Here is an 18,827-nt window from a genome sequence, read left to right on the forward strand (position 1 = left end):
AGGGGGTGGTCTGTGGTGGGGGGCGGGCATAGGCTGGTCATGGGGCTGGCCTTAGCTGGAGGGTAGGGTCCTGGGGTGGTTGGGTGGGCTGGTGGGTCACCTCTCTGTTCTCATTTCCCACAGGCTGTTTTCCCAGTACCTGCCCGGCCACACTGCAAGACGCCAGTAAGTAGACCCATGCCCCTTCTCTCCACAGATGTCCTCTGCAGAGCCCTTCAGGGACCAGGAGCCTGTAGATAATGACCTGGGGCCCTGACACATCCTGGACCTTCTACAGTATTCGAAAAAGCAGGGCCTTGTGTTATCATAGTGGGTGGCTGGGTGCCACGGTCATTATGTGTTAGGCTGCTAGCCTTAAGCTCAGCGGTTCGAAACCACCAGCTGCTCTGTGGAGAAAGAGGAGGCTCTCTACTCCCAGAGAGTTCCAGTCTGGGGAACCCACAGGGGAGGTCTGACCCGCCCCATGGGGTTCTGAGTCAGTCTGACTCAGCGGCAGTGGGTAAGGCATAGAGCACTTGGTTAGGATAACCACAGTGGCCTTATCCTAGGAGCAGTGAAAACACAAAGGCCAGGGGTGGCCTGGGGAGGGCTAGACTCCTTTCAAAACACAGGTGAGAGGGGGGAAACAATCACCACCACCATCACCCAGCAGCCTTGGCTTTGAGACCCTGGGGCTGAAGCCTCTCACTGGCTGTGTCTGACCTTTCTTGTTACTGAAGGACTGAGCAGCAGGCAGCCTGAGAGGCAGGGCCTATTGCTCCTACCTTGTCATGAGGAAGCAAGCTGTGACATAGAGGAGGAACCTACTTGTCCAAGGTCACCCAGCGAGGGCAGACAGAGCCAGGGACTCCGGACCACCAAGCAGATGCAGACACTCTGAGCCTCAGTGTCTCCCAGCCAGCCAGTGGCGCTGTCCCCCTATTTCTGTGGGGAACCTCAGGGAGAGTGGCCTCCCATGAGTACAAGGCTGAGTCATGGAACCACTCACCCAACAAAGATGGACTGCTCACCCACCGAGGGCCAAGTCCTCCGTGGCCTTGTGGACACAGGGGTGAACTAGAGAGGCGAGGTCTCTACCCCAGGGAGCTTGTAAATTACAACTGAGAAAGAGTCCTTGAAGCAGGGTCCTAATTGTTGCTTGTGGGAGGAGGTGATGATGTTTGAGTCACCGGCGTCAAGATGATATGGTTTGACTGAGCGTTTGCCTCACCATCTGCCCACCGCAGAGGCACTGAGTCTCCACCGCAGGCCAGGGGATTCTGAGACAGGTCCTGCCTCAGTCACTGGCTCACAGCTGTGCACCAGGGCGCCAGCCCATCAGAAGGGGAGGACGGGGGCTTTCACACATTTACATCTAAGGGTTTGGGAAATGGTCCTGAGAAATGCCCCCTGTGTCACTCGCAGTCGGAGACGCTGCAGCCCAGAGAGGCAAAGCTCTCACACAAGGCTGACAACGGGCCTGTCATGTGACAGTACAAGCCAGCCTTTGGGGTGCCGGGAAAATGCTACTCCCATGACCCTGACTTGTGCTGGGACCCTCTGCAAATAACCTTTGGGGGTCACGGGACACCTTACAAGAAGCTGAGGACAAGCTCTGAGCTTTTGGGGGGAGTTTCAGGGTTCACGTTGCCTGGTGGACACCAGGGCACTTGGCCAGCTTTCCAAGTGGACATTGTGAAATGGACTCCACACCAATGCTCAGCTCACCCCCAGAGTGCAGGAACCTCATCAGCCTCACTGCCAGAGAGCAGCTTGGTCCTGAATCCTTCATCCTGCATCCCGAAACCTTTTTCCTGAAAAGCTCGCTACAGGACTCCCCACAACCCACCATCTTCTCTTGGTGACCTCTCACCAGCTTGAGACCCTCCACCCGTCAGCGCAGAAGCTTCCTGCTGCCAGAGGCGCCACTTTGATGACACATGCCCACTAGGGGAGAGGTGGAAGTGGGCTTGTCTAAGCAGGGTGGCAGGAAAACTCTCACTGCCAGCCAGTCGAAGCTGACTCAGAGCGACCCTCTAGGATAGGGCTGCTCTGTGGGTTTCTTTCTTTGTGGGAAGGGAAAGCCCCGTCTTTCTCCCACAGAGTGGCTGGTGATTTTGAACTCCTGACCTTGCGGATCTCAGCCCAATACGTAACCATTACACCAACAGGGCTCCTGGGGCTGGAGGTGGCTCTGCTGTAACAGATAGGAGAGTACAGGGATCCGCGCCGTGGGAAACCATGGGAAGGAATGCCATCTAGATCAGCTGGGACTACAGACGCCTGCATCTCATGGGGCTGGGGAGTCCAGAATAGCCCCCCCAAACCTGATACTCACCCCTTACTCAATAACCACTCGGTTTGCGTCTGTCCGTTATGCTCATCTTTCATTGTGCACATCTCAAAGCTAATAGCTGGGGAGACCACTCACTGGGACACTTGACCCCTCCCACGAGCAGACCTAATGCTAAGGTTGAGCCTCGGAGGATCATGGTTGGCCAGACCAGCAGTGCTTTGGCTTGTGGTCTACAAGTTCTAGGCCTCTCCCTTGGTGAGGTTGGGGCAACTAGGACCCAGTTCTGTCGACGCCTGCCCAGCTACATGATGGGGCTCCCAACTCAAGGCCTGGGATGTCTCTTCACCCAGGGTTGCTGAAGCTGGGGGAGGGGTAGGAAGGGGGACACACTCTGGCTCTCTGCACTCCAGAGTCAAAGGAGAAAGCCTTGCTCCATGACATTCCCACTCGGGCCACACCCCATGACGGTGGCGGCAGGCACTTGCCAGCACGAGCCTGTGTTTGTGACCTGCGACCTCCCCTTTCTCTCCCTGCAGGTTGGCGTCCCGCATCTGGAGAATTCGGAGCTCATCACCTTCCATGGTACACAGGCCCTTCCCTTTCCATTTCTCTGGCATGGCCCCTGACCCCAGGAGCTCTGCAGAAGGTGTCCGGGCTGGGTGCCCAGTAGGTGGTTGGGCAGGTCTGCCCGGGGCTAACAGAGACGGGAGCAGAACTGGGATGTTCTCGTCTGACCTGGTGACCTATCTATTGCGCCCACTTGGGCTGTGCCTCCTATGCGGCAGAACGTATCTCCTTTGTTCAGAAACCCGCAGTGATGCCTTCTTTCTCCTTGTGTGGTGCTGTCCCCAAGCACCGAGGTGAGACAGATGAGCCCTGCCTTGTTCCTGTCCCCCAGGCACTTAGAGTTGCTTAGGAGGAACCACTGGTAAAAATAATGATCATGCACTGTGCCAGGAAAGGGCAGTGGGATCCCAGCAAACCTCCCCCCCGGGCCAGCCAGCCGCAGCTGCAGCAGCAGCATCACCTGGGAGCTTGTCGGAAATGCAGAATCTCTGTGCCCTGCCGCAGACCTGCTGAGTCCAGTCCTGCCTTTTGATAAGCTCCCCAGGTGTGCTGTGTGTGAACAGCCAGTGGAAAGTAGCGCTGGCTTAGGGTGGGAACTAAGAAATGTCATCGTGCCCATGACCTCTCGGAGAGAATCCACTACACGCCAGAGAGGGGTGGGCCACAAGAGAGGCTCCTGCGGATGTTTTTTACAGAGAGTGACCAAACAGCCATGAGATCAGGTATCCCCGGGGGGGAGGGGGGGGCTGCCCTGTGGCAGGCTGGGGGGAGAAGAGTTCAGCCAGAGGTGAGTACTGGAAAGAGAAGACTGCTCCCCCTTTAAGCTCTCAATCAAAAAGGGACAAATGGAGGGGTGGGACACAGGCAACAGGTCATCCTTGATGTGATAGCCCCTGCTGAGCCCCCCCCTCCAGGTCATTTTCCTGGAGCCCTGAGTGGGCAGCTGCATTGGTGAGCTCCCCAGCCTCTCCCATGACTGGGCTCCGGCTGGAGGAAGCGGAGGCTCCGCAGGCCCCACTGTCAGGTCCTTGGTCTCTCGCAGCTCCCAGGCATCCCTGGGGCCTGTGTGACGCAACTGCGTCTTCCTGCTCAGGGAGGATTTGCTGCCGACCAGAGACGCTCAATATACTCGGGAGGGCAGCGCCACACCCACACCTCCGAGCTCACCTCCTTCCTCCCCCTTCCGAGGAGCCTGAGCCCACACACCTCATCACCCTTGGGTTCCCACCTCCAGGCTACTGAGCACAGCCAGCTTGGTGGTTCACACCTCTCATGAACCAGCCGTTTGCAGGGATCTTGTGTCTGCTGGTCTAGCGGCCACCCCACCCCACCCTCCGTGGTAGAGAAAGGAGGTCACTTGCACTCCCAAATGCTGGTCTCCTGGCAGGGTGGCTCCGGAGCCCCCTAGAAAGAGCTGGAGAGAAAGGAGTGGCTGTGACCCCACCCAGGGGAGGGTGGGCCACCAGGTGTGCTGAGTATGTGAGATGTCCTCTGTGGGCCCTGTCTTCCCCTCACACTGCAGCCGGCTGCACAGGCTGAGTGGGGCTGGAAGGCTGGTGCAGGGTGGTGCCGTATCCACCTTCACGGAGTTAATTGCAGCTTCCGTGGGCGCTCGTGATGGCTAATGATAGCACTTTGTGAGTCGTCGCGCCTGGTGTTGTCATTAGCTCCGTCTGGCTCCCTAGCAGAGCCGAGCTTTGCAAGGTCAGGAATGGTGTCCAGTGCCTCCACCTGCATTCTCACCATCATGCAGCAAAGGGGTTCAAAAGGAGTGGCTCCCCCGTGGGTCTTTCTTTCAGGGGACTCTGCTGAAGGGGCTCGGTTTAAAATCTTGTCTCAGAAAGATGTGATTTTCTATGATTCTCCTGCCCCACCCCTACTCCCACCCCCAGAGTTTGACTGTTATGGTTTTGTTTGTTTTTTCTGGTAGGCGTTAAAGGAGAAAAAGGTGCTTGGGGTCTTCCTGGCTCCAAAGGAGAAAAAGGGGACCCAGGAACCCAGGGACCACCAGGTAGTCCAGCTCTTGTTTCAGATCTTGGCTTGGGTTTTGTTCTGAAGAAATGCTCCTGAGCCAGAGACTACACGGATCCCATGACTACCCTGACCTCAAGCACCGCAGAGTTCTAGAGAGACCCAAGAATTATGGGCCCGGGCTGTCCAAGGCAGAAGGGTATCCAGAGAGACCGGAAGTTCTGCCCCTTCATGTTTCAGATCTAAAACAAGGTCCAAAGAGGGCCAGAGACTTGTTCAAGTTGCCTCAGGATCTCAGGAACCAGAAATCCAAAGGACTGCTCTGTTGTCTGGTCCAGAGGCCGCCCCACCCACCATGGCGGGGAAGCGGGGTAGCTTTGCTTCGCAGGTGCTGGTCTTTGGAAAAGCATCCTTCTGCGCCCCACTCCCAAGGAAAGATTTGGGGAGAGGGAGTGGTGGCTCTAGGTCGATGGACATGACATTTCTCACGACTGTGGTGGAGGGGGAGGGGGTGGGGGGGCAGGCTGCCATCCAGGTGGCATTCTGCCGACCTTGTCTGTGCAGTACTAGGACCAGGACCCCTGTCTGCTCCTAAGTCAGTGATCACTCGGCCGGACAGCTTGCTTCCTGTGGGATATCCCAATGGCTTCCCACTAGGAAGCGTTCATTGTTTATTTTTAAGTTCCTGAAAACATGGTACGTGCATTTTACGAGAGTTTCTTTTTTAGGTCCTCCGGTGGATCCAGCCTATCTGAGACATATTCTGAACAGTCTGAAGGTGAGGCTTGCTCACGAAACTCCGGGCCCGTGTTCCCAAGTTCTGGGGCAGAAGTCAGAAACCAGCTCCCTCCCGCTCTCACTAAAATCATCCTGTGTTCTCTGCTTCCAGGGAGAGAACGGAGACCGGGGCTTCAAGGGGGAAAAAGGAGACTCTCCCGGCCAGTTCTTTGTGTCTGGGCCCCCAGGCCTGCCAGGAAGTCCCGGAGTGGTTGTAAGTCGTGACCTCTCCAGGTCATCTTCCTTGAGAAGCTAATGGCCTTCCCTGAAGGCCCCGAATAAGATGAATAAGATTAGACAGTTGGGGAGCCAAGGGTCAGCTCTGCTTCTACGGGCTAGAGCGTGCTTGGCTTGGGCATGGCCAGCTCTCCCCTGAGACTTGTTTATTGATGTGGAGCTTGGCTGAGGCCCATGGAGGCAAGGACTGTGTTCACCCAGGCAACTCCAGGCCATTCACTACCCTGCTTTATTCCTGTAAGTGCGGAGAAACCCACTCAACACAAAGGAGTTCTTAGTGGCGGGTGCATTAGCTAACCGAGGCAGAAGGATGAGTGGGGAGATCATTTTTGAAGACCTAGTTGATCTATAACACGGGTGGCCCCCCTTCATCTCATGGACTCTGGACACGTCAGGAAGAGGGACCCAGCCTTGGAGCATTAGAGGGTCGGTGACAAAGGGAACGACTCCCAGGGAAATGGACCAGCTCCGTGGCCACCACAATGAGCTCATCACAGGGGTGGTGCAGGACTGGGCGTGGCTGCACTCTGTCCTCTTAAGGGGTGCTAGGGGGTGGAACCCATTCAGCAGCAGCTAGCAGCACCAGCATCGGTTTGAAAGGCCAGCATGCTTACCCAGAGGTGCCTCAGAAGAAATCAGAGGCCATCTGCCTCTGAAAAATCAGCCACTGACTGTCTGCGGGACTCAGTTCTATTTCGCCCCACGTGGGATCTCTGTGATCCAGGATCAACTTGGCGGCAGGGGGACTTTTATTTGACCCTTCTGACATCACACCGAGGAAGCGGAGCTATGAGGTTTTCTCCAGGCCAAATGAGAGGGAATCAAGCTATGTCCCTCCAGAGAGTGTGATCCAGTTATTGATAGTCAGGGATCATCAGCCACTCTGGTCTCAGAGCTCATCATGAACCAGCAAAGCCACGAGACCCACGTTCTATCTCAAGCTCGGCTCTGAGTTGCACTGTGGCCTGAGGAAAGGCCTTTCCTCTCTCTAGGCCTCAGTTTCTGCCCCTATAACATGCAGACGCTAGAGTAGATGATCTCAGGGCCCCTCTGGCTCCAGGCTCTCAGCGTCTCAACCTGGTGAGTGGGCTGCTGCTCTGTGGGTCTTGCCTCACCTTGAGTTGGGCCCAGGCTTGAGAGCGATGATAATGTAGCTTGTAACTACTGACTTCTTACTGAATGTTGGACGCTCTGCCAAATATCAATGTTATCTCTGCTAAACATGCAGTGATCGCTTTTATCTTCATAAGAATCCTATGTGCTTGGAAATGGTCCTATACCATTTCCAAGGGAGGACACTGAGGCTCATGGACGATCAGCCACATGATTGAGTCCAGAGTTAAGAAGGGGTGGGATCAGAAAGTACAGGCTTGGATGAGTTGGGTACTTCTTAACCAAGAGATCCAAACACACGTCCACCACCGGATAGCCCCGTTAAGCGGTAGAACTGACCTTGGTGATGGATGTTGCTCTCTCCCTGTGACCACCTTCTTACCTTTAAAGGGCCAGAAAGGGGAGCCGATCGTCGGGCCCCAAGGACCTCCAGGTGCTCCTGGCCTGCCTGGGCCCCCTGGCTTTGGAAGACCTGGCATCCCTGGGCCCCCAGGACCCCCAGGGCCCCCAGGACCTCCAGCTATCCTGGGAGCAGGTTGGTACTGTAGCTGTCCTCTCACTACTGCTGTCCCTGCTGTGTTCAGGTCACCACCTCTGGTTGGCTTCTCAGAGCTTTCAATAGCCCACACTGTCTAACAGAGGGGCATATCCTGGCTTCCAGTGTCTGGACCATAGGGACTGGGCAGCCGAGGATGTGGGTTAGAGACCACCTGTTTCTCATGATGAAAGTCTCTGAGCCTCGGTGTCCCAGGTGCACTGGCTGAGAGAGAAGGGAATCTCCAGTTATGAAACATTTACCAAGTACTGACACTCCACTGGTCACTCTACTACATTATCTTACTACATTCGTAGAATTGTTTTTAGAGGGATATGCTAGAATCCCCATTTTACAGGTGAGAAAAGTGAGGCTCAAAAAGACTTAGGAACATTTCCAAACTCACACAGTTAACAAGGGTTGCCCATGGGATTAGGACCAAGATCAATATAGCTCCAGTTGTAGTTTTGGCTTCATTGGGACTTCAGTCAAGAATCCCAGCTCTTCCCTGGACTGGTCAGTATGGCCTGGGTCCTGCCCTGGGACAAGAGCCTCCACGATGCAGTTTCAGAGTAGAATGCTTAGCAGCGCCGTGAGAAAGGTGTGAACCTTCCTCTCTGCGTTTCCAACGCGTGTGTTCTGTGCCTTCCCCTTTCTGCTTTATCTTAGCTGTAGCCCTTCCAGGTCCTCCTGGTCCACCAGGACAACCCGGGCTTTCTGGATCCAGAAACTTGGTCAGTACTGAAACCAGTGTCTATTTCTTATTTCTGCTTTAGATGAATTGACTTAAAATCACCAGCTGACAATCACAGGGGCTTGTTATAGCCCGTAAGGCCACGTTGAGTGGCATTAGAATTGGAACTTTGAGAATAACAATGTACAGTGTTTTCTTTATCTGATACCTTGGGACCTCCATGCTGCACAGAACAACAGACAACCGCGTCAGTGTGAACTTTGAGAATACACAATTTACAGCGAGCACACGTTTTATTTGGTAATGAGACCTCCATGAGCACAGAACAAACAACAAAACCGCGTGCGACTTGGAAATCCAAATCCAGATGTTGAATAACAAATCAGACGGATGAAATAGGAGGAGGCCATGTTTTGAATCTGAAGATGTCTAAGTACTGTGAGCGGTGTCTGTGATCTATGCAGATGACTTCCCAAGGAATAAGATAAAGAAAACAATTACATATTATTTAAGTTCCATTCTTCTAATGCATAACTGACTAAGCTATAACAAGCCCTGGTGATGTAGTGGTTACCGATGAGCTGCTAACTGCAAGGTCAGCAGTTCAAACCCTCCACTCCTCTATGCAGCAGAGACTGGGGTGTCTACTCCCGTACATAGGCACAGTCTCGGAAACTCACGGGGGCAGTCCTGTCACGGGGGCTGCTCTGAGTTGTCTTCCACTCGATGGCACTGAGGGAGTGATAACAAGAACCCATCCTATTCCATCACACCAACACGCGTTCTTCGCTGGTCCTGGGACCGGCCAGTCCTTCTCGCTGCTGTTAAAGGGTGTCGCTTACACGCTCGCCTGCAGGTGCTGGACAGAGCAGAGAAACTATTGCAGGGTGCCGAAGATGGACAGCTAGATGGCTCTCAAGGTCATCAGGAGTCCTACGAAGACCTGTGATCTTTGCTGGATTTTGGTTCAGAGTTGTCCAACAAAGAGCTCCCTGGAAGATGATGGGATTGTGCGATCTCATCACTTTGGGAGAATTTCTCAGCCAATTTGATGCAGGTCATTCAAGGCTAGTTGAGTATTTTCAGCATCTTTCTCAGTCGAGATGGGGGGTGGAGGGGGGGCGTACACCCTCTACCTCTTTCAGCTGATAAATCTCGTCGACTTTCTAGGTTGTCACAGCCTCTGTGTTTGCCTCTAGATGTGCCAAGGCGACAGTCTAGCCTTTGGCAGAGTTCTGCACAGAGAAGTGACCGGCTACCCTTTTGGATCGTGTGCTTAATAGAAACCGAGCTAGCCACAAGATTTCTAGACCCACTTGCTGGCCTTTCATGTTTTATTTTTATTTCCGTTCTTTCCACGTGAAAAAAAAATTGAACTATTTAAGGAACCGCAGGAGATAACACCGTTTTAAAGCGGTAGTGTCACTGAGTGGCTGAAGAAAACCAAACCAAAAAAAAAAAAGGCCCCCAGTAAGGTCACCTTGCCAGGAATTGCGTTGATGCCCAAACCCAGCAGCCCGTCCTGTTTACAGTACTGGCTGTCTGGGCACTCACAGAGCACTGCCTCCGCCGCTGTCCATGCGTAAATTCTTTATCGTTTAGATGTGTGCTTCCAAGTCCTTCCTCGCTGCGTTTCCCCCCAAAGGTGGCCTTTTGTCGAGAAGGAAGCCCTGGTTCTATGTGTGGCACAAAGGCAAAGCCTTCTTACTGGCCGTGAGGGTCTGGCTCCCATCTGAGTTGACAAAACGCCCCGAACCAGACTCTCTGTCAGAGTCTGTTCCGACACGCAGAGACCCTCCGGGGCAGAGGGGAACTGCCCCTTGGGGTTTCTGAGCCTGTGCATCTAGAAGGGAGCACCAAGCCTCCTCTTTCTTCCCTGGAGCTGCTGGTGGGTTAGAACTGCTGACCTGGCAGCTTAGCAGCCAACCGCCCCAGGCCTCCTTTGACTTTACAAAGGGGCCGGTGTTTCCGACTGTGCCCCTGCTCTGGTAATAACTGCCCTGTGCGGGATTTCAAATGATCCGACAGGTCACCGCACTCAGCAGCATGGACGAGATGCTGCAGAAGGCGCACCTGGTGATAGAAGGGACGTTCATCTACCTGAGGGACAGCACTGAGTTCTTCATACGCGTCAAAGATGGCTGGAAAAAGTTGCAGGTAATTCGGAAACTCCCGTTCACAAAAAACCCTCCACGCCCTCCAAGAACCATAGGCTGTGCGCGGAAATGCCCCTTCCTGGCCGGGGGCCGCCTTCTCACTGTCGCATTTGCCTTAAAGCTGGGAGAACTGATCCCCATTCCTGCGGACAGCCCTCCACCCCCTGCGCATGCCAGCAACGTGAGTATTCCGCAGCTTGGCTGCTCCCGCCTCCGCGTGTCGGCATTTATGAGTCCCCTGGATTGCCACCAAGTCCCCAGACTCTAGTCAGCCGACTCTGCCTGGCTTCACGGCTTGTAGATGCCCAGAAGTTACCAGGAGGAAACTCAGAAGAGAAAGCTGGACTCAGAGGCTCTTCTGCCCTGTGTAGTCACTGAATTCTGACTTGACCTCGGTTCCACTCAGTCCAGTGACATCACTGATTGGTGTGGGCCAGGGGCCGGCAAACTGCGGTCCCGAGCCAGAGCCGGCTCTTCCCGTACACACGTGTGGCTCTGAAGTGAAATGGAAAATAAAAATGAAACTATCGTAGATAGGACAGAGTCGAGCTGTCATCTAGAAGAGCCCTTGAACTTGCACACTCTGAGACATCTTGGCTTGAGAAGCATATTAGCCTACCTTGCCCAGTGTCCATCCCGACAGCAGCCCCCGAGCCAGGTCCTATGGCCCCCCTCTTGCTATGAGCAAACAGTCTTTGAGAAGTCATTGGCTCTGTCATGTGCGGAGGGTGTCACAGGCATGGTCCTCTGCGTCCTGGGCCCAGTCTTCTTTCTAAAAGACTGGAGGTCACCACCTCCCCTTCTGAGGCCCATGGTTCTGTCGGAGACTGAACCTCTGCTCCATCATGAATGGTCTGAACAAACAGTGACAGACACCGAAGAAAGTATCTTCTTAAAATAAAAAATACCGTCCTAGCATGGCAGTGTCCTGTTCACCCCACCCCCTGTTTTGTTTCTCTCTAACAGCCATATCAGCATCAGCCGCAGCCCCCACTGCCGCCTGTTTTCAGTGCCAACTATGAGAGGCCCGCAGTAAGTACACCGCACGCACCGACTTAGCGGGCAATTGCTGTGTCTCTGCGACGCCGCTCCGGGCCTGGGCTGGTACACAGTTCCCACCACCGAGAGAGTACTCGCCCACAGAGTAGTGAGAGAGGCGAGGGATGGATGTTATGATCAAAGACCCTATAACAGTCCTGCTCGGAAGAGGAGGATGTGGAAAAGGATTTCAAATGCCCCACGGAATCCAGACTGTCTGGAGTCGTCGAAGCTGGATGAGCCCCTGAAACGATCGGTCCTCTTTAAACCTTAAACCTAAACTCCCCCCAAAATTCTTCTCTGAACCGAGAAGACCGCTTCTTTTAACGGGTAAAGCACATCTGTTTTGAGTAGTGTGCTGCTTAAAGTATTGTCTATGTGCGATCAGAGGGACAGTGGCCACCCGAAGCGCTGGACGGGAAACCCGGCGGGGAGGGAGTTTGAGATGATGGTGGTGGAATGGGGAGGACAAGGACAATGGGAAGAGTCGTACAACTTGAGGAGAGTAACCGTTGTCCCAGCACTGTGCACACAGACACTGTTGAAGGGGTGTGTGCATGGCTGTGTGTGCCGTCACACACACACAAAGGGAGACAGGCTGTTCTATAAGGTGTGGTAAGCGGTGTGGGCAGGACCAGCACTGGCAGGTTAGAGAAATCTCTGCGGAAGAGCTAAAGGGGAGTCGGGAGCAGGAATGAGCGGGGCGGAAGGCTGGTGGACAGCAAGGGCAAGACGGGCGGCGTTCTGTGTACAGAGATCAGCCAGGGTTAGTGATCCAGCGTTTGTGAGGCCAGCCAAGGACTCACGTTAGAGAGCTAATGAAGGGCTTTGGGCAGCACCGAAACCAGAGAAAATTTCCACAACCTCCTGCCCCACCTTCCCTGTCCTCTGAATTCGGGCAAATAAAAAGATTTTTTTCTTTTCTGGCAACTTGGACCCTTCTTCCACTCTGTGCTGATGAGATAAAATCACCTTGCTTTGGTATAGAATATACTCACGTGACTAGCATGTATACATACATGTAGTGTGCATCGCATGCATACGACACTGAAATACAAGGGGAGAGGGTCGTCTGCCAGACTTTGTAAGGCACGTGTTACTTTGTGTAAAATTGTGGTCTGGTCCTCCGGCAATGAGGCTGCGCAGGAGGGGTGAGTGGTCTCTGCCCGTGAGATGTGTTCTGAAGGCCCAGCCGAAGGGAGTGGGAAAGAGAGCAGGAGACGATGCTGGGTTGGGGGGGAGGCGGTGCAGGAGAGAACAAACTATAACGTGGCTTTGAATTTGGGATGCTGCCCAAAGTGGCGAGGATGTGTGGGTAGGGTTACCATCCGACCCCTGGCTTTCCAAAGCAGCTCCCCGCCTCCCTGGTAATAAACACCCTGCCTTTCCTTCTTGAGCCCAGGCCTATGAAGGAGATAAAAGGAAGTACAACAAATAGCATCAGGCAGTAGCTAGCTAGAGCCTGGGACCTAAGAGCCAAGCTGGCTTGAGATCTCCTCTTTGTCCAGGAAACTGGGAACCCAGCAAACCCATGGTCCACGGGCCGATCCAAGGAGCCCGTGTAAGGAGGGCATTTCTGCCAGTGAGCACTGTTGGAGCTGGGGTGTGCTGTTTTGGGAGACCCCGTGCTCTCCTTCCCTGGAGATGCTCCGGCAGGGATGGGAATTCCAACCACAATAAGCCGACTGCAACTCCCTCCACCCTAAGGAGTCTGGGCCCTTGTCAGGGTCCCGAACTTGTTTGAGGGGGTGGTGTTTGTCGCTAAGGCATTAACTGCAGCGTCTTTCTCTCACGTTCCCAGCTGCACTTGGTGGCTCTGAACACTCCAGTTTCTGGGGACATTCGCGCCGACTCACAGTGCTTCCAGCAGGCCAGGGCCGCGGGGCTGCTGTCCACCTACCGGGCATTCCTGTCCTCCCATTTGCAAGATCTCTCCACAATTGTGAGGAAAGCAGAGAGGTACAGCCTGCCCATAGTGAACCTCAAGGTAAGGATGAAGGAGTGTGCCGGTTAGCCGAAGAGCCCTAGGCTGCTGCCTCTCATGACATCGTCGACAGAGTGCGAGTTCAAAGCCCATCTCTGACTCCTGTAGACTGTGGGATTTGGGGCCAATCACTTACCCTCTCAGGGCCTCGATGTTCTTGTATATTTACACTGGCCCGCTCTGCTTGGGTGACCTTGCCAGCCTTTCCATTTACAGGGTTTTATTTTACTGTTTATAAAATACTATCCAAGGAGGTCTGGTGACCCAGTCGATAAGGGCTTGGCTGCTAACAGAAAGGTCAGTGGTTCAAATCCACCAGCAATTCCTCGGGAGAAAAGAGCTGGCCGTCTGCTCATTAAGCCTCACAGCCTAGGAAACCCTGTGGAGCAGGCAGACTCTGTCCTACAAGGTGGCTGATTCAGGATCAACTCCAGGATGCCCAACGGCAGTCTCATCCTCCTAAGAGAGGATGGACAGAGAGGAATGGAAGCTCGGAGGAAGAAAGGTTTCCTTGAGCCCACTGAAAACCACGCTTAGCTTCCCTGGCTCCTGCGCCTGGGTTCTTTGTTCCAGCCCAGGGCAGCTGTGAGCATGGTCACCAGCCCCTGCCCCGGGGTTTGGTGCTTTCTGTGCATGTAAGCTGCCAAAGCCAGCGATGCCCCTCGCCCCCTTTGCTGGCCACCTGCCCTCACACATCGCACAGAAGCAGCTGTCTCCTTGGAGGCTGAAGAGGGACCGTTTTGCCACTGTGCATACACATCCTCCATCCTGACCACATCCCCAAGGCTGTGGAGGCCCTTTGGTCCCGATCACTCAGGGTTTTGACTTGGAACCCGTAGCTAAAAGGTCCCCTTCTGGCCCCACACCAGCACTCCAGGGTTCTGCTCCAACAGGTCACCTCCTGGAGGCATTGGTATTCAGAGCGTCTCCACAGGGCCCCTCCATGAAGAAGGATGGAGGTGTTTATCTCCACGACAGCGCCTACAGTGCTGATTGGCACAGACAGGAGCCTGCACGCATTTGAAGCTCAGCATAGAATTTAGAAAATAAAGACCTAAAATCCACTTTTGGTCGAGGGGAGCCTCCTGCCCACAAGCTCTAAGAGAAAATAAGAGATCCACGACAACGGGGTTCAAGGAGGGATTGCAAATCAGTCCACAAGCCTTTGCAGAGCCCCTGCTCGGCCTGAGCTCCGGGAACGGTGTTGGGGACGTCGGCATGTGGGCCTGGAAGGAGGAGGAAATAACAAGTCAGGGTTTCATGTGGCTCGGGGGGTGATTCTAATGCAGTGTTTTGTGTCCACAGGGCCAAGTACTTTTCAATAATTGGGACTCAATTTTCTCTGGCCATGGAGGGCAGTTCAATACTCACATTCCGATATATTCCTTTGATGGCCGAGACGTGATGACGAATCCTTCTTGGTAAGTGGTGGTGAACGCCCTTGTGGTGCAGAGCACAGCAAACCCTGAGGTGCCGCCGTCAGCCGCCCCTCTGGAGTGTGGCCAACATGGAGTCTCAAGGAGACGACTGACGGGGCCAAGCCTCAACATGAAACCTGGGCTGAGTCTCTTCTACTCTCTGAGCCTCAGCTGCCTCGCCTATAAAACGGGCAAGGTAATCATGTCCCAACAGTTATTGGGTGAATAACCTGCGTATGTGCGGGACGATCGAGTATGCAGTCGGCACTTAATCAGTGCTGCTAGTCCTGGAGATTGTGTCACTGTGAGGTGCACACTCCGGTGCTTTTTAGAATAGAGCAGCTCAGCCAGCCTTTCGGAAGGAGCACTAATAAATATATGAAGCCCCACCCTGCTCCTTACAAGGACAGACAGGCACAGACTATCAGCAGTCTTATGCAGAATACTATCACGATAGCGTGAAGACTCAGCATGATAGGAACATGGAGGAGAGAGTCCTTCTTAGCTCTGAGGGCACATTGTTTAAGTGCCCAGCTGCCAACGGAAAGATCTGCAGTTCAAATCCACCCAACGTTCCATAGAGGAAAAGACCATGCAGTCTACTCCCCTGGAGATTCCTGCCCGGAAGACCCTGTTGGGCAGTAGACCCTGTTGGACGGACCCTCTTGTCCGTCCGGTAAGGTCGCTATGAGCCAGAATCCACTGGATGGCACAGAGCAGCAGCACCTTGGGGCAAGCACCAGAGAAAGGCTTCATGGGGGCGGAAGCAAGGAAGCCTTCATGGGACTTTGAAAGATGAGGAGACACTGGTCTGTAAGTGAAAGAGAGGCCCCTGCAGGCTAAGGAGCCTCGTGTGTGAGCCAAGTTTCAAATGCACAACACAGCAGGGTCTGATTTGAAAACAGCTACACGCTGACTCTGAGTGGAAGACCGTGTGTTCAAAACGTTGAAAAAAGCCAGGAGTATAGGAGATTGTTGGGGTGGGGTGGGGGGTCTGTCCACGAAGGGGTAAAGGAGCCTGGCCCTTGATGCCCTAGCCTTACGCTCTCTCACTCACCACGAGAGAGGGCAGAGGAGTGCCGTTCCCACAGTAACACAGCCCAACTGCATTCTAGGCCTGAGAAGATCATCTGGCACGGCTCCAGCGCCCACGGCGTCCGTCTTGTGGATCACTACTGCCAAGCGTGGCGGACCTCGAACACGGCAGTCACGGGACTGGCCTCCCCTCTGAGCACGGGGAAGCTTCTGGACCAGAAGGCATACAGCTGTGCCAGTCGGCTGATTGTCCTGTGTATCGAAAACAGCTTCATGACCGACGCTCGGAAGTAACCAACGACCTTCCAAAGATTCCTAAACGTGGTCCAGCTTCCTTGTGGGAAAAGTTGACGCTGAAATTTCAAATGTTTAAATGTTGTAAATATTACAGTGGTTTTTTAAAAATGACACATTCATCACAACAGCAACCAAAGAAAACATACCTCAGTACGCTCAGAACTGAAGTGATAAGGGACTTAGATCAAAGACAAAATCTGATCCATACACTGGTGCTAGACTCTGCGGGAAACCTCATGCGGTAGGTAGGGAACTCGCCCCAGCCAGGTTAAGAGCAAGTTAAAAATAAAGGTCATGGCCTTCTGCCCAGTGCATCCTTCAGGAAGTGATTGCCTCCTTCCAACCAACGTTGCTATTGAGTGCAAGATGTATTTCATGCTTTTTTTTCCAAGTCAGTGTTTAGAAACGTGGCCTGTACCTAAGTTATGCGCAGACTAACCAGATGCTTTGTTCTCAAACAGCCGCCCGTCATCTGCAATGGCTTTTCACACCCCCCAGACACAAAACTGCTCGAATGGTCCGATTTCTCCTTGCAGACATTACCAGGCTTCAATGTTTTCCTCTTTAACAGCATTGCTGTGGGGCTTTGGGAGTTTTGTATTGTTACACATCATATTTTAGTATGGCTTCTGTTTATATAACTAACTTGCTGGAAAAATCGAGACTCCAAGTGATCTGAAACGAGGAAAGAAACAGCACGGCATATCCCGACATTCCCCTCGCCCGCCTCCTTCCACCGACCCCCACCCCCACCCCAGTTGACTCCTGATGCCGGGAACTCTTGAATTATACCTGTGCCTTTTCCTGAGACCAAAAGGCTCCAGGGATGGATTTTCTGACACACGTGTCCCTTAGTGCTGTGCACATTGACCGCTTTTCCATGTAAGTGACCATAAAAAGATCTTTTCCAGGCACTCTCTGCTGGTTGACCTTTCTTCCCCGCTCTTGTCTCTTGGTTCTCCACCCTCGATGGGGAAGCCGGCCTGGGCCGGGCTCTGCCATGTGTGTTAACCGCTGCCAGTCGCTGTGGAGTCATTTTGGCCTGTGTCTGTCCCTCGTGTTGCTGGAGAGAACCGTGGTCCACAAGGTCTTGTGGCTGTGACTTTTCAGAAGCGGATTGTACCTTTCCCGGGAGACATCCCTGGGTAGATTTGAACCTCCAACCTTTCTGTTGGTAGTTGCACAGGGAACCGTTTGTACCACCCAGAGACTCCTGGCCACTCAGGAAATGATCAGGGACCGAGACAGTCTTTCCATCCTACTCATCTGCTCCGACCCGTCGTCTCCCACCAGGTGGGGCAGGCTCGGTGCATGGAAGAACCCAGCACTACAAAGGGTGACTCGGCTACTCCCTCAGGGAATGACTTGGAACAAGTCTCTCTCTCTCTCTCTCTCTCTCTCTCTCTCTCTCGCTCTCGCTCTCGCTCTCGCTCTCGCTCTCTCGCTCTCTCGCTCTCTCGCTCTCTCTGGGCTGAAAGCACCTCATATCAACGCCCAATTGTTAACCATCAGACTTCCTTTACCATTATGACCCATTTACTTTTCGTAGTATTCCTGCATGGTAGGAATGTTTGTCTCCACTTTGAATATGGAAGGGGAAAAATTATGAAGTGAGGCTTGGGGAGTCACTTGTTCCCCAGCCACATGGTGGTGAGTGGCGGGGCTGGTTTCAGACTCTGGGTTTCTTATTCCGGGATCCAAGATGTTTTCAAGAAATCACCATTCCAGGCTCCCTCCCAGATCTGTGACATTCTGTCTCTTGGTCTGACCCTGAAGGATAGATATACACCAGCCCCATGGCCTGCTGGGATAGGTCCTCTGATTCTGCCGGCTGGTTCCTAAACTCACAGTGGCTTCACCCTGACAGTCCTTGGAGTGGCGAGGTCACTGAAGAGAGGGGGGGAAAGGACAGATAGCCCCGAACTTCCACGTCCAAACTGGCTGCCACCGAGTCAGTGCTGATTGATGGGTACCCACTGTGGGTTTCTGAGACCGTGACTGCTTGCAGGAGTAGAAAGTCCAGTCATTCTCCCAAGGGGCTGCTGCTGGTTTCAAACTGTGGATCATGCAGCTCTCAGGTCAACGTCTTGGGGTTTCCTGTCTAAGGTGCCATGGGTGACATTGACTATTGGTTGGAAAGCCCCAGAGTGAATTGTCTGGGACGAGCCCTGCTACTCATGACTGCAGTTGTGTGTGTGTGTGTGTGTGTGTGTGTGTGTGTGTGTGTGTGTGTGTGTTGGTGGGGTGGGGTGGGGTGGGGCCCTGGAGATGGATCAGCCACAGGGGACAGGCGAGGAGGCTGTGGGGTCAAGAAATGAAGGCTCAGTTCAGTCAGAGCTCACCATGGCCTGCGGTACAGACAAGCAGGTGCTAGAGGAGGTGAACGCCTCCCGCCAACCTATCAAGTAGCAAGGTTTCTGGGTCTTCTTTAGAACTCAGGGTCTTGGGCAGCTTAGGGCAGGTACAACCAGACTAAGGGTCAAAGTAACTCCTGTCCATCTGAAGGGATCCTACTGGTTGCCAGTTGAATTTTGATGAATCGTACCACAAACCATCCAGGAGCCCGGGAGTCATTTATTGTTCCGTCCCGAGGGGAAGTAGCCAGGGCACCACAGGGCAGTTTTATCAGGCTCACAGTTGCATTTCCACATTACACTTTCAGCTTACACTGACTTCTCCTGTTCAGAATTGAATGAAATGACACTGAAAACAAGGGAAGAGTCCCCATCA

At 53.7% G+C, this 18,827-nt stretch overlaps 1 protein-coding gene across 2 annotated transcripts in view; it reads left to right on the forward strand.

Annotated features, from left to right (window-relative positions):
- Positions 1-17,011, forward strand: part of COL15A1 (collagen type XV alpha 1 chain) — a 104,083-nt gene extending 87,072 nt beyond the window's left edge. For both annotated transcript variants that reach the window (XM_075560211.1, XM_075560212.1), the window contains 13 exons: positions 124-165; positions 2,812-2,857; positions 4,773-4,853; positions 5,542-5,591; positions 5,703-5,804; positions 7,331-7,475; positions 8,145-8,209; positions 10,198-10,326; positions 10,447-10,506; positions 11,292-11,357; positions 13,165-13,350; positions 14,653-14,768; positions 15,881-17,011. In XM_075560211.1, coding sequence (XP_075416326.1) covers positions 124-165; positions 2,812-2,857; positions 4,773-4,853; positions 5,542-5,591; positions 5,703-5,804; positions 7,331-7,475; positions 8,145-8,209; positions 10,198-10,326; positions 10,447-10,506; positions 11,292-11,357; positions 13,165-13,350; positions 14,653-14,768; positions 15,881-16,094 — 1,302 coding nt within the window. In that variant the 3' untranslated portion in view covers positions 16,095-17,011. The remainder of the gene's footprint in view (positions 1-123; positions 166-2,811; positions 2,858-4,772; positions 4,854-5,541; positions 5,592-5,702; positions 5,805-7,330; positions 7,476-8,144; positions 8,210-10,197; positions 10,327-10,446; positions 10,507-11,291; positions 11,358-13,164; positions 13,351-14,652; positions 14,769-15,880) is intronic.
- The last annotated feature ends 1,816 nt before the right edge of the window (positions 17,012-18,827 follow it).

The sequence above is a fragment of the Tenrec ecaudatus genome, chromosome 10 (assembly GCF_050624435.1).
Source record: "Tenrec ecaudatus isolate mTenEca1 chromosome 10, mTenEca1.hap1, whole genome shotgun sequence".
Lineage (NCBI taxonomy): Eukaryota > Metazoa > Chordata > Mammalia > Afrosoricida > Tenrecidae > Tenrec > Tenrec ecaudatus.